The sequence below is a fragment of the Scatophagus argus genome, chromosome 17 (assembly GCF_020382885.2).
Source record: "Scatophagus argus isolate fScaArg1 chromosome 17, fScaArg1.pri, whole genome shotgun sequence".
In the NCBI taxonomy this organism is placed as follows: domain Eukaryota; kingdom Metazoa; phylum Chordata; class Actinopteri; family Scatophagidae; genus Scatophagus; species Scatophagus argus.
Window position 1 is genome coordinate 7,031,463 of NC_058509.1, and position 14,741 is coordinate 7,046,203.

General features: G+C 40.0%; 1 protein-coding gene across 12 annotated transcripts in view; it reads left to right on the forward strand.

Annotated features, from left to right (window-relative positions):
* LOC124075177 (sodium bicarbonate cotransporter 3-like) overlaps positions 1–14,741 on the forward strand; it is a 39,037-nt gene that overhangs the window by 6,198 nt on the left and 18,098 nt on the right. For 6 of the 12 annotated variants that reach the window (XM_046418646.1, XM_046418640.1, XM_046418643.1 and 3 more), the window contains exons 2-7: positions 6,180–6,261; positions 8,030–8,179; positions 10,288–10,426; positions 11,174–11,334; positions 11,581–11,769; positions 12,792–13,169. In XM_046418646.1, the coding sequence (XP_046274602.1) occupies positions 6,180–6,261; positions 8,030–8,179; positions 10,288–10,426; positions 11,174–11,334; positions 11,581–11,769; positions 12,792–13,169 (1,099 nt within the window). Of the gene's footprint in view, positions 1–6,179; positions 6,262–8,029; positions 8,180–10,286; positions 10,427–10,724; positions 10,782–11,173; positions 11,335–11,580; positions 11,770–12,791; positions 13,170–14,741 lie in introns of those variants that run through there. The other 6 variants (XM_046418649.1, XM_046418650.1, XM_046418647.1 and 3 more) reach the window with 4 other exon arrangements.

Below are 14,741 nucleotides of genomic sequence, written 5' to 3' on the forward strand. Positions count from 1 at the left end.
AGTCAGCAAAATTTAGCTGCCTAATTAAATTATGTAGTTATTACTTCTGTGTTTGTTACCCAGCACCCACTAAGCACCGTGAATGTTTGTGTCTCTCTGAAGACCCAAATTATGTAATATGAGTAATATTTGTACATATAATATAATTAACGTCATTTGGTTAGCATCCATTTACAGTATAATCTCTCAAGTATCTATCTCTATTATTATTGTCTCTATTATTATCGCATTATCAGTTACATAATTCAACCTCAGTTGACACTAAATGTACGTCAGTATTCTCATCTGCTATATGCATTTGTACATTTGGCAATGCGAGGCAGAGAGATACTCTGTTATCTCAAGGGACAGGTCTCTCACTCTGAGACACATCTATTATGTCAGTTTCCATCGAGTGGACCAGGTCCCAGTAAAGTAAGGCCAGCAGCAAACTGAGATTGTTGAGATTGCTGGCTTGTTGGGTGGTTGGTTGTTTTCACATATTGTTTGTTTGGCTGCTTTGGTTAAGCCATTCCCACACATCAAACAGCAGTGAGGTCAGTCTGCATTCTCTCGGTGAATAGGAAAATCACTTTAAAAGTGGCAAAATGCAAAGGCAGAATGATAATATGAATACCATTAAAATGACAGGAAATAATTAATTGTATGAATTTTGCACAACTCAGAGAAATCTGTTTAAAACATTGGAGAGTCATCTGTTAAACATAAAAAAATGTAATTAAGAAAAAATAAACACAACAGAGTTTAGGAGTTTGTGAAATATTCTGTGTCTCGCTCAGCTGTGTCAGTCTTGAGGTCTTTGTGTCCTGAAGCCACCACCAGCTTGTCACTGCTTGTATCTAGTTACTTTCATAGAAGTTTGGGAAAATAGACGATGATGTGAAGTGTCTATAGTTAATAACTCAAAGTAGTTTTACCTCCAAACTGTACTCAGCTTAAGTATTTTAATGCATTTATTTTCTGCAATCTTGGGTTGTCACATGAAACAGCAGTTCATTGATTAATGCCTCATGTTCCTCTGAACAGATACTTAACTCCATTAGCTGTTAGCCTCCTTAGTCTCTCTTGGACTCTGCTGCTCACTGGCTAGCGCTTTCAGTATAGATTTGCTGTGCCCTATTGGTTTATCCAGTGCAGCAGTTCCTGCCAGTAAGTGTTATGTGACTGAAGAATCTTGATATTTTTCATAGGCTTCCTGCTAAGGAGCCAGCCAGTAGCTATAACAGGATGGGAAGATGTGCTGCGATGTGTTCAGCACACAGTTGAGTTTGTGATTTGCTAAGCAATAGTCAACTTACCCAAATACAGCCAGGTTGGCTTAGGATTGTGTTTGTGACGATGTGATCTGTGATGTGTCAGAGCCCTGCAGTCCACTGTTGCATTTTAGTGATGCAAAGAGGAACCCTTTTGTGTGTTTATCTGACTCTTGTGATCAGCCCTCATAGTGGCCACTGATAATGGCTGATTTACAATAAATATCACTTGATAAAGATCAGTCAGACAGAAAATTTGGTTTATCATGTACAAGTGCTTGCACGAGGATGTGGGCGACGTGACACACATTCCTGACAACAGTACTGCACAGTTCCTACTGTACAGGTCATAGTAATGTGCCAAGATATGCAGTAATGTTCTGGCAAGTGGAGGAAAGAAGAAGAAAATCTCTTCTGGATGTAAACAATGCTTCAAACTTAAAATAAAGCCAGCTTTACAAGTGTGTACAATTCAACACAACAGCTAAGCAATAAATATCACAGTTGTTTCTCTGAAGACTGGTGGGTTTTAATAACACAGAGGTGTTGTTAATTCAATATTACAGTGTAAGATATTGTTAAACATTATTATATAATAATCTGATACATAACAAACTCTAGCCCTATGTGCATATCTTGAGGGCAAACATCTCTGCATACATACACTGACAGACAGCAAGATGATCTTAAACCTTTGTGTCAGACTCGAAACAATGGTGTGTTCAATTAGAATGTTTTCCTTGGCTTTGGATGAACACATGCTAAGCCTTGTGTTTACTCTTAAAGGTTCATGTGAACCATAAATTCCCACCCTTCCATAAAACCCAGCATATTGGTGATGCTGTAAAAGCCAGATAAAATCCCCATATGCAATACAGACGTATCACAGTATTGTTAGTACCAGCCCTTTACCTTTCGTGGAAGCAGCATGCTAACTATTTTGGTTAGTGAAATATATTTTTTGATTTATTTGTCCATGATGTGACTGTTTATAATATGTAAAAAACAAACAATAAGTCTGTCACTTTTTCCTGGCAGCTTTATTAATTATTGATGTTTTTCTCTTCGACGAGCAGCAGTATTTTAACTCTGTAGGTGTTGTGTGCTCAAAACACTGACATTTTGTGGAGTTATACGTTTAGAGTTTAAGTTATATGTTTAGAGTTCTCTTGGTATTATTAATACTTTTATAATCACACTGACTGGGAGCAGAACATCCCTTTTAAAGAAGTCAAAACTCCAGCAAAGACATCGTCAGTCATCATGTTCATCAGAGTCCCTCATGAACACATTGAAAGGACAGTGATATTGGTTGTTTTCTTGTTCACACATTTTGTTATCGTTGTTTGGGAACAGCGTTCCTACAAGGCACTCGTGAGAGAGAGAGTAGAGGATGAGTGTGCAGAGCTGGAGAACAGAAAGATGAGAAATGATTAAGAGTGTCACTTTTTATGGCTTGATTTTGTTGGTACTTGGCAGGTTACCTGCTGGTGTTGCTGCAGGTGTTGGTCTTAGAGGCGCAGAAAGAGCTGAATCCCAAGAGTCATGCTTCTGTTGAGTGCTGCACAGTGGACACTAACAGGTCTGTGCTTGCATTCAAGTCCACAGGGATATCTGAATTCAGCTCATATCAGAGTTACATGAATGAATTTGTTTTCTTCATTTTTAAAGAAATTTTTGGCATTTATTGTTTAGTATAGTTACTGTTCTATTGATCCAGATTTACTCAAAGGATTTTACCTGCACATTTGCTTATCACTTATTAGTTTCTAACAGGGTTGCTGCTGTATTTAAAACAAACATTATCGTGGTCACCACCAGACACAGATGGTCTCCCTGGATGCACAGAGGAGAGACAACAGTGCTGAGCACACATAGTCTGGCTTTCTTTACTGTGTAGATGCACTCAGACTGTCATCTGCCTTCTGTCATCAATCCTTTGTTGATGTCATTGTATGGTGGCTTTTCTTACTCAGCTGGCAATTCTGCCCTCCAAGCCCACCCCATCGGCACTGCTTCTGTAACCAAACCACAGCTGTGCTTTGTGGGCATAAAGACCCTCCCTGGCCCATGGACTGCAAATGATAGTCTAGGGTTTTATTTTGGACAAAGCTATTTGACAGGTTGCATCATGTGTTCTTAAATTACACGAAGACGTGTAGGGTCGAGGGCACAACAGACTTTTAACACGTGCGTACACTTCACTAAACAGGCATGACGACAGCGTGGATGAAACACTCGATAATGGATGTTTGTACAAAAACAGGTGTTTATACAGTAAAATTAACAGATTTGTGGAAGTGGTATTTTAAGAAGCTTAAAAATAAGACGATACTCAGCAGGAGCAGTTTAACTCCAGCTTTGGGTATACTGCTTGTCAACATTCGTTCATGTGATTGCTGCACTATAAGAACTGTAGAACACTGTACAACTGTGGCCAGTAGCCAAACTGTGTTCAAAAAATCGCTCTATTATTTGATTGTTCCACTTAAAGAAAGTGGTATTAACACCTCACAAGACATTTAATCTTCCTCTGACCCTGAAAAAGACCTTTGTTTGACAGGTACAGTTAAAAGGTTGTTTTAATGTAAGTCATCACACCGCAACTGCAATCAAAAAATGAAGTTCATACATTTATACTTGTAATAGAGCAGCTGAACATGTCTTGGGTCGGAAACCTTAAGTACTGTCCAGCGCCTTTCCATCACAAATGACCATGAGGAGAAACGGTCCTCTCTTACTCACCAGTAGTCAGTTTTACTCACTCTTGGTGTGCTGTGGGGGGAAGAACTCCATTTACTAGAGATTAATTTCTTGCATCTCCTCTCTCTCTCTCTCTCTCTGTCTCTCTCTGCAGCTAAATTATTACCACTTCTCATCAAGGCACTGTCAGAGAGCAGCACTGCTCATTATCATGCAAATCCACCAGCAACTGAGAAACGCACACACACACACAAAGACGCGGGCTTACAAGTGCACACACAAATACGATCACAGATGGCATCATTCATTGTAGGTTTGGTTCCAAACAGGGCAATGATTATGGTAATATATGTGTGGAAATCTGAATGTCATTGAAGACATACCGCAGTTGTAAACTGCTAATGAAACAGGGAGAGCAGGAGATGGACAAAGAGTGCATGCTTTCCATCAGAATGAAACTTCAGTGTGGTCAGTGCAGGTGACTGTCATGTTTGGGCTAAGACTCACAAGGCCCTTAAGTCGTCCACATATCACACGTGGCTTTCAGCGTGTAGCTAACATTGTCACCTTTTGTTTCCGTCCTCTCCTGCTTGGCAGCAGTGCCTCTCTGTGATTGGTTGAAGGGATAGAAAGGATCCTCCAATTGTGAATTGTGTTGCCTCAAAGTGTTTGTATATGAGGCAGGAGAACAGAACATTTGTAGTTGCTGAAAGGCAGTGTGCGGACATATACTAGGCGAGTCTGTGTGAAAGACTGAATGTTAGATATTTTAAGGTGCATAGACGTCAAAACATGTGAGTATATTCTGCAGCAGGCTATTAAAACAGAAGCTGACAAAAAGAAACTAATTCTGGTTCTTATCAGCTGTGACTGTCACAAAAGGATTACTATATACCTTGTTCAATTCGTTCTTATTAGGTCACTGCCGCACTGTACACTATATGAATGCCTGTTCAAATGTGTTCATGTGTTTGTTTGTTTATTGGGCTGGTGGTGGTGCGATGTAATGAGCTAAGGGATTTCTTATAATTTTAATTTTTGTGGCCTGGAGTAATGGTACCAGTTGCTTTATTCTGGTGGTGGACCAAGTGACCTTTCCCAGAACATTTAGATCTCTTTTGGACACACATGCAGCAGTAATTGGAGACACTGTTTCCATGGCTGCTTTAAATGTTCTGGCACTTAAGGGCAGGCAGTCAGGGACCACTAATAACAAGGCTGGTAATTGGACGAGCCTTAAACCAGGTTTAGTTTAAGGAGGTTGAGTTTCAAACTGTACAAAATAGTTTTTTCACTTTTTTAAGAGCTGTTAAAGTTTAAAGGTTAGGTTTAGAATTTCAACTTGTAGTTGAAGGTTGAGTTCAAGTATGTACTACTGATAGCTAAGGTTATAGTGAAGGGCTGGGGGGGGGGGGGGGACTAAGTGTCCTGACATGTATAGCTGTTGTATGTGTATTTGGGTGCTGTAATAATTGTTTCAAGGCAGCATGATTTGAAAAATATTATTAATAATGCGTATCTTTGCTGGTATGTATACTGGCAACACGTCTCCTTTAATTGGATCTTTTGATGTTGTTATGACATTGATATCAAGCTAATTATTTTCACTAAGGTCATAACCTCTCTTTTAATGAGTGTAGCCAACCTCTTGATGTTGCTTGGAAACTCGACCTTTATCACAAGCACCATAACAATAAATGTGTTTTCTGACACACACTAATTAGCTAATGGAAAATAGCCCATAGAAACCATGACAAAGCTCCAATGATACCTTGCTGCATTATACAATACTCCAGGTAGTAAAGAAAACTGTTAACAGTTAATGTTAGTTAAAGATAAGCTTTAGATATACTTTTATAATTAACATCTTCTTCCAAATTTAATCAATTTATCTGCTATTTTTTCTTCAACTATATTTCAAAGGAGATGAACTATTACAGTCTGCTTATCATAAAGTACACATAATCAGTACACTCAGATGAACAAATGTCCAGAGGGAGCAGCTTTCCCTGTTCAGTGAGGTGTATGACTGTTACTACTTTAGCAAAATGTGATGCTGTGTATATAAACCAGCACCGTAAGAGTAAAAAACACACTTTGTAAATGATATTCATATATCTTTTTATATTTCTTTTTTTTTACACCTCTCTCTTTTCCTTTCTCTCTCTCTCTCTCTCTCTCTCTCTCTCTCTCTCTCTCTCTCTCTCTCCTGTTTCTTTTTAGGGTCTAGATGAGGAGGCAATAGTTGACCATGGGAAGACCAGCTTCACCACTCACACAAACTATGAAAAGGAGGACTTGGAAAGTAAGTTTAAAGCCATGATCTTGTGACTACATGATTTAGGCAGGTTCATAAGCCAGCTCACACTGGGGAGAATCACTTGCTATTTAGCAAGATTGTGTTCCCTTTCCTGTTTCATTTAAATTAATTCTTTATTTTCATTTATTTATTCACTTGCTGCTGGTCATGCTAAAGACCTTTTCACACCAGGGACAGGATGAATAAACGACATGGAAATGTGAAACACTTGGAGAATACTGTATATGCGTAGCATCAAAACTTTCATCTCTTCTCTTTGATTTCTCTTTCTCTTCCTCCATCTCCGTTTCGCTCCATCTACTCATGTGCACGTCACTTATGCCTTCCTCTGAGTGCTGCATCTTGGTTTCTTTCCTCCTGGGTTCCTTCTCACATCAAAGAACGATGACTCATCTGTGAAAAATGAGTATTGGCAGAGAATGTAGGGCGTTCATATTTCAGAACACAGTTCCTGTGTGGCAGTAACAATGATGGGAGGGGGGGTGGTGTTGATAAAACACTGGAGGGGAAATGGTGGTGAAAAAGTTAAATGTTAAACTCTGGTTTCCTTCAAGTAGGTAATCTAGAGCACTGAGACCAAATGGAACAAAGGTCTTTGTGCTCCATCTCAAATGTTCATGCATGTTCTGTCTTTTACTTCACTTGTAAATGACTTGGACTGTAATGCTGCTCTGCTCAGTTTTACAGTGTTGCCTGTGTTTTCATTACCGGTACATCTGCAAGCGTTTTAACTGTTTTGGAAAGTTTTGACTTTCTACATCGTCACCCAGAGACTAACGTTAGCAGAGCAGCAAACTCCAGCAGTAACAAATGAGACCTGAACATCACACACTGTGCAGCATTAAACAGCTTAAACCCACTCTCTGGTGAAAAAACTGAACCTCAACCTTCTGCCTGCTCAGCGTCTTGGAAAGCAGTGGCTTTCCTCAGAGTTAACGGTGCAGCAGAGAGGCTGGAGACATCTCGTTAATAACACAGCAGAGCACTCCCCCCCCCCCCCTCATTTCTTATTCTCAAACAAGCAGGAGAATGCAGTCAAGTTTTTAAAATAAAAATGATGTGTTACTGTTTTTTTTTTTTTTTTTTTTTTTTTGGTGAACTAAGGACAATACTGTGCTCCTTCTCTCTCTGTCTCTCTCTCTCTCTCTCACTCTCTCAACCCAACCAGCCAAGGCCCACCTAGAGCCGGGGTCTGCTCTGAGGTTTCTGCCTTCTAAAAGGCAGTTTTTCCTTGCCACTGTCACCAAGTGCTTGCTCATGGGGAAATGTTGGGTTCTCTGTATTGCAAAATAGTATGATCTAGACCTGATCTAATTGGAAAGTGTCATGAGATAATCTTTGTTGTGAATTGGCGCTATATAAAAAAACTCAATTGAATTGAATACTGAATGGGAATGGCACACAGTATACTGGAGCAAAAGACTGAAAATAGTGCCCTCTTGTCATTCAGGAGAGACTGATGATAGTATCAAATTAGGAGATGGGCATATCATCCCAGACCTAATTTAAAAGATGTTCACAATTTACTTGGCTCCAGACCTATACTACTTCAGAGGAAACTCTGAATATGATTTGGTGCAGGTGAAGAATAAGAGAATATAATTCCTTCTTGTGCTGTTTTACCTTTTATTATGTTTACAAAATACCGTCCTGCTTTCTTATATCTGAAAAAATTGCCTTTCTCTGGTCAGTGTGAAAGAGGGTGTACAAGAAAGGTATCTGAATTTCAAATTGCGCTTCTTTTTTTCCCCAGGTCACAGAGCAGTGTACGTAGGCGTCCATGTTCCTTTTGGACGGGAGAGCAAACGTAGGCATCGCCACCGAGGACACAGACACCACCGAAAGAAGAAAGAGAGAGACTGCGAGGAGGGAAAGGAAGATGGCAGAGAATCCCCCACTTATGGTTGGAAACACTCATCCAAAGTGTCTTAATATCCCCATTTATTACTATGTCTCACACTGCTGTTGTTTTTTTTTTCTGTTTCTCTAAATCCCTTTCTTCCGTGCAATCTATGTCTGCTTTTGAGAGCCTTCAGCTGTGTTTATTCATGCACTCACAGGACTCACCTCAGACCATAAACAGAAACCATTACAATCCACAACAGACAGTTCTAGCTTAGGCTTTGTGTGCCTTTCAGTTTCTCTGTATTAACTGGAGATTTCCAGAGCATGTTTTTCACCGAATGTTTACACTGATGTGGAAATAATTTTGTATTAATAGTCATAAAGCTATGTACATTTAAAAAATAGAATCTTCTCAGTTATGAGTGAATATAATTTTTTACATTTAACCTTGATGGCGAAGCAGTTAACAAGAAAGATAAGGGACTCAAGTGTGACATTGTGGTGTTATTTGGAATCAGACCACCATTTAACTATGCACAGATTTCCAGGTTAGAGCACCTCTCTGCTTAAGCCCTCTGTGTATCTCCACCTTTAAAACCACTCTGAATAATACATTCAGCTCTTAAAGGCACTAAAGGCCATTGGGAACAGCCTCTGACACTGATTGAAGGCTGTGACATTTTAAGCGACGTGTGAGTGTGTTTGTGTGTGAAATTGCTGCATTACCTGAGCTGCAAGACTCATGAGCACCCAAACAAAGCTCTGAACTCTGCGAGGGGTTAACTTATCCTCTATAAGTTGGATATTCTGATACAATACTTTAGCCCATCTACACATTTGGACCTACTGCTGCTTCCCCAAATTGTCATCACATATCCCACTTGAGCAGAGACACATTTATGTCCTTTCTTATTGCTGAATTGGGAATTAAGATCTGTGATACTTGTGCTGTAACATGCCCTTTTATACTCTATTACTGTGTATTTATTTCCAGTTTGAGGATGGTAGAAAAGCACTTGTGCATGTTTTTGTAATTAACTTTTCATTCTCATACATTTCATATATGAAATATGACCTTTTTTGAAGAATAGTATCAAACAGGGTTAGGGCTTAGATGGATTTCCAGTGGTTATGCTGATACAGAAATTAATGATTAAACCTTATTTGTTTGTATTTTATTATGATATTTTAGTTATTGTTTCAAAGCAAAATATTTAATAGTTAAGTCAAATATCTGTCTTTTTAGTTACCTACTCCAAAAGTGACTAGCAAAAATTCCTCAAGGTCTTTAAGGGGCCATGGCAATGATTATTGACCCAGAACAGAGGTACCCATGTGTTAATAAAAAATAGATATTAATTTTTTGCTTCCAGTCATTCCATTCTGGCTCCCTGCAGCGTTCAGTCTTGTAATCTGCCATATCTATTTCCGTTTTCTCTCTGGCTCCAGATGTCCTGATATCTGTCCTGTTATTCAGTCAGATATGAAAAGAAAATTGCTGGAAAGCTTTCAAATTTTTATTATTCTGTCTTGCACACTTCTCAAGATTTCTCAGCATAAAGCCTGCAGATGTATTTCCTATTATGTAGCAGAATGAAAAGCAGTTACAGTGATGTACTGGTGTTACTGTACCCTGCCCAAAAAGTATGCTCTCCATCTTCAGAATGTAACAATGCAGTTGTACCATCCAGACACACACACACACAAACACAAACACACACTTTCTCAAACGGATTCCATTCTGTACTTCTCCAAGACATTTTACCCGTCATCCTCTATAGCTGAACTCACAGAAAGGTGTGGTATCTCAGGGGAAACCCTGAAACCCATGTGTTTTATATTAAGGCATAAACTGTTCTGTAGAGTTTTCTTGTAAACAAACAACTGTTATGTGTACATTAATCATTACTTACCAAAATGCATTGTGTGTATCCTGGAGGTCTAACAAACAAAATACATTTCCTTCACAGGAAAACATTTTCAAGGAGAATATTTTCCTCTTTGAACATTTTGGAACCTGTGTTGTTTACACCCGTGTTTACTAGCTTGCAGTCCTCTTCTTCCCATCCTTTCCTGGCACATTGCTGCAATTCTGCAATGCCTTGAAAATTTTCCTCTTATTATTATACACAGTGTAAGCTTGGCCTTTTTCCACTGTTTGTGCAGACACACCATCCCAGCGGGTCCAGTTCATCCTGGGCACAGAGGACGATGACCTTGAGCACGTCCCCCATGATCTCTTCACTGAGCTGGACGAGCTCTCTTTCAGAGATGGCAGTGCCACTGAATGGAAGGAAACTGCCAGGTCAGAAAGCGATTTAAGGGGCTTAACAGCATAATGACACATAAATAAAACTAATACAGAACTCCTAAGACTGTTGCATTTTTTTAAGAATCTTTAATGCATCTGAGTGATAGCTTTGTGGGAAAGAAATGCATGCTACTATAAAAAATGTTAATGCTATGAATAAATCAAGAGTCCATTTGAGCCTGACATTACTTCAATAAGTCTTTCTGTTAAAGCAATTCTACTTGAAGTTGAAAATTGTAATTTGGCTTGCATTTCATGGAATGTTCACTGATAAAACTTTTGTTCGGTAAAGGGACAGATTTGGAGTATGAGTCACTCAGCCTACAGTGCTTCAGTTTGCAGAAGAGAAGTGAGATTTGAATTTGTTTAAGGAAAAAATGTTGCTGGGCCACGTGAGCTGGAACTTTGCATGCTGTTACAGCTGTATGATAGCAAGAAACTGGTGATACAATACATATCACAGTACAGGGTGTCACATTTTAATATATTGCCATACTTTGTTTCATAGGCCTGTGCTCTCTGTGTGAACACTGTCAAATTTGTGCTAACTTACTTCTTTTTCAATTGACATTATGTTGGAGTGGAACTGTCAGAATGGCTGATTATACATTAAACACAACTCCAAATAAATCGCTGCCACACATTTTTGCATGTATAAAATTTTAATTAAAAATAGATTGACACAGTATGACAAAACATAACTTGATATTCAAGTGTATTGATATTTTCACATTTTTACAGATGGCTGAAGTTTGAAGAGGACGTGGAAGATGGTGGGGAGAGATGGAGTAAGCCCTATGTGGCTACCTTGTCGCTACACAGTTTATTTGAACTGCGTAGCAGCATACTCAATGGCACAGTCATGCTGGATATGAGGGCCAACAGTATTGAGGAAATTGCGGGTAAAGTTTACAGAACTAATTGAAATAAGTTTTTTAAGATACATGACTTTCATACCACTTAATTGTATTTCTTATGTAGCGCTGTGGTAAAAAAAATTATGGGATATGTAAGGCAAATAGTCATTCATTACTCTAGTTAATACTAATTTTTGTTTTTATCATTTTTAATGACCCACACATTTTTTTCTCCCCATATATATTTTTTTTCTTACTGTGTTTACGTCCCTGCTCATTCGTATGACTCAGACATGGTGATTGACAGCATGGTGGCATCGGGCCAGCTAAAGGAAGATTTGCGCGCCAAGGTGCGGGAAGCCATGTTGAAGAAGCACCACCACCAGAATGAGAGAAAGCTCAGCAATCGCTTCCCTCTGGTGCGCTCCATTGCTGATATAGGCAAGAAACATTCTGACCCACTCTTGCTTGAAAGAAACGGTGAGATCCTGTGCACTCGCATTTCTTTTTCCCCTCCATATTTTCCACCACTTGGGAGCTATTCCTAAAAATCCACTGTTCAAATCCCTCAATGCCAGCGTAGAAGGTGGATGGTAAAAGTGAGTAAAATTTGTAAAATGGTCTATATTGAAGCAGTTGGTCCCCTTCGAGAAAGAGAAATCTGGGTGCTAATGACTGTGCTAACCTGTATGGCTGGCCTGGCTTGGGGTTTGAATTAATGATTTTTTTCACTCTGTAGAGTGACACATATTACTTTCACTTAGCATTTTGTGTTTTTATTGACTGGGCATGCCCATAGTGGTGCTAATGTATACTGTGCATTGTAAGATCTTGGGTGCCAGCCTGAGATTTTAATTATGAAAGAAATATCACATGGTCTATTTTTGTGCTTGTGGTTCTTGATGGGCTTGCATTTTCATATCATTAAATCTCTAATGCAAATTTTAAAGGTCATAAGTACATATATATATATATATGTCACATTGATGGTTGCTGACGAAATGGTCGTAGTGTGAAAGATACATGTCCTGTGCCAAGTATGTACTGTGTAGGATTTATGACTGGTATGTTTGAGCACAGGTTTGCTTACAGTGCACATCGTGCTAACTCATCCTCTTCTGCATGCAAGCCTCTCTGAGCTCAGAGTTTTGACTTACCACAGTCACGTTGTGTGTTTTTTTAAATTTTTTATTTCTTTTTTTTTTTTGGTGCTGAATGAGACAAGTTGTTTGGCCCTTTGGGACCCTCCTACATACCTCACTGAATCATTCTTAGTGTCTTTGGCACACAACCATGCTTCTCGCTCACGTTAATGCAAGCAAAAATCTCTCTAACGACACCTCTGCCATGCTCTTGCTGCCCACCCCTTCTGGCTGCCTCTCTTCCAGATACCATCTCTGTGATGTACTCCTACTTCATGTGTTTTTCCTCTCTGCTCCATCCCTTATTCCTTTTCCTCCTCCATCTCCTCTCCCCCTTTTTGCCCTTGTCTCCTCTGTTAGGAGAGGGCCTGTCCTCTTCACGACTCTCTCTTCACAAGCCAGGGTCAGCCTCCTCTGTCTCCAACCTGTCCCAGAGACGAGAGTCCAGAGTCTCCGTCCTGCTCAACCATCTCCTGCCCTCTTCTTCCTCCAACACTGGGCCCTCCCCGGGCCCCTCGACCCTGAACACCCCTCACAATAGCCCCGGTTTCTTCCGGTGCTCCTCACAAAACCTGTCATGCACCCATGGCGCAGATCTTGGCCCCCAAGGCATTCCTGAGGTGGTAGTATCTCCTCCGGAGGATGATGATCCACCAAACTCTGCAGAGGAAGAGTCGCCACAGCTCAGACGGCGAGCATCTTCGGCATCCCAGGGTCTCGAGCTGCTGCCCTTAGAAGGCAAATATCTGTGTAGCCTGCCAGTGTGAGTCACGGCTTGAACAGAGAACTCTAGCACTAGCATGAAAGCTCTGCTCTCTGTTAACTTCCAACCCTCCAACTCCGCAGCCATCTCATCAGTAACTCACAGCAAGGCTGACTCGCTTAGACGCTTTTAGTTTTTTACACTCCTGTCTTCTGCCTCATGACTCTTACTTCTCTCCCTTCCCTGTTTTTATTTATTCCACTGACCCGTTCTTTTCTACTAATATTTGTATTTCTTACTGCACTCTTGACTTTCTGCACTTGTATTTCCTCCTGTAATTCTCTCTCCTGACACATTTTCACACATTCCTCAGCGTCTATGCCTGCCTTGCTTGGCCCTGTCCCCCTGCCACCTCCTTCACTGTGTCTGCCTGGCAGCCTTCCAAAATATTTTTAATTCTTCCATTCTGCATCATGTGTCCTGTGATGTTTTATTGCCCCGTTTTGCCATCTACCCCATCCGACTCTTCTTAGTCGAGGCACTTCATGTACGATCTGTCTGAAGGGATGCCCTTTTTGTGTTTAGTTAGCTTAATTTTGGAAATGTACAACTACTATTGTATGTCTAATTCAAGACAAGTACAATATACAGTTGCACAGTACAAACTTAATCTCAAAGAGGCCTATATTAAAAACAAAAAAGTCAATCCAGATAGCAAAAATTTGAAATAGTGTCTTACAGTGTTCTGTATAATTTAGAATAGAGAGGAGTCAGGAGGGTCTGTCCTGATAAGCTATGGACCAGATATGTACAGCCATCTCGCTCTCCCTCATATGTATATGAACATTCAAATGCACTGTGAGGTACATTATGATGAAATGAAATCTCCTGTGTCTCTTATAGATCCTGCACATAGGCTTGGGACAGCTAGCTGATAAGTTCTTATGTTTTTTTGTTGGTGTATAGAAACTGACAAAATGTTTCTAAATCTTTTCACTTACGTTAAGCTTTATTGTTGGGTGACCAGCCCATTTTGAGTACATGCTGATATGTCATGCAGCTTGTGCTTTTACCATTGCATCGTTTGGCACCCATGCTCTACCTCATCAATTCCTAAGTATAAATATTCTTTTACCCAATAGAGTGAGGGCAACGTGTGCCAGCAGCATGGCTAAATATAAGCCTGAGACCGGGGTGGGTGTGTTTGTACTCTGTGTATCATATTGGCACTTACAGTCACTTTTTGTTCTTCCTAAACCAGCCTTGTCAGTGTGTGTGTGAGTGTGTGTGTTTGTTTGTCAGACTCTGGGAATGGCTCCATTTCAAAGTATGGGTCATTAGAACCAGCGTTCACTTAGTGGGAGCTGAATCTGATAGGTCGGGTTGGTCTTAATATAGCTGACTTCTGACTTATTAAAGCTTCTGTAATTGTACACCTCTTCTAGGAAAATATACAGTATTTCCCAAGAAGCAAGCATCTTGACATTCAGTGTGTGGGTTATCTTTCACTGGGAGGATTTAAGGCTTCATCATGACAGATTGATAACACTGCGGGTTGTAAAAGCTACGCTGTTGTACTGCGTTGACTTAAAATAACATCTGCATGT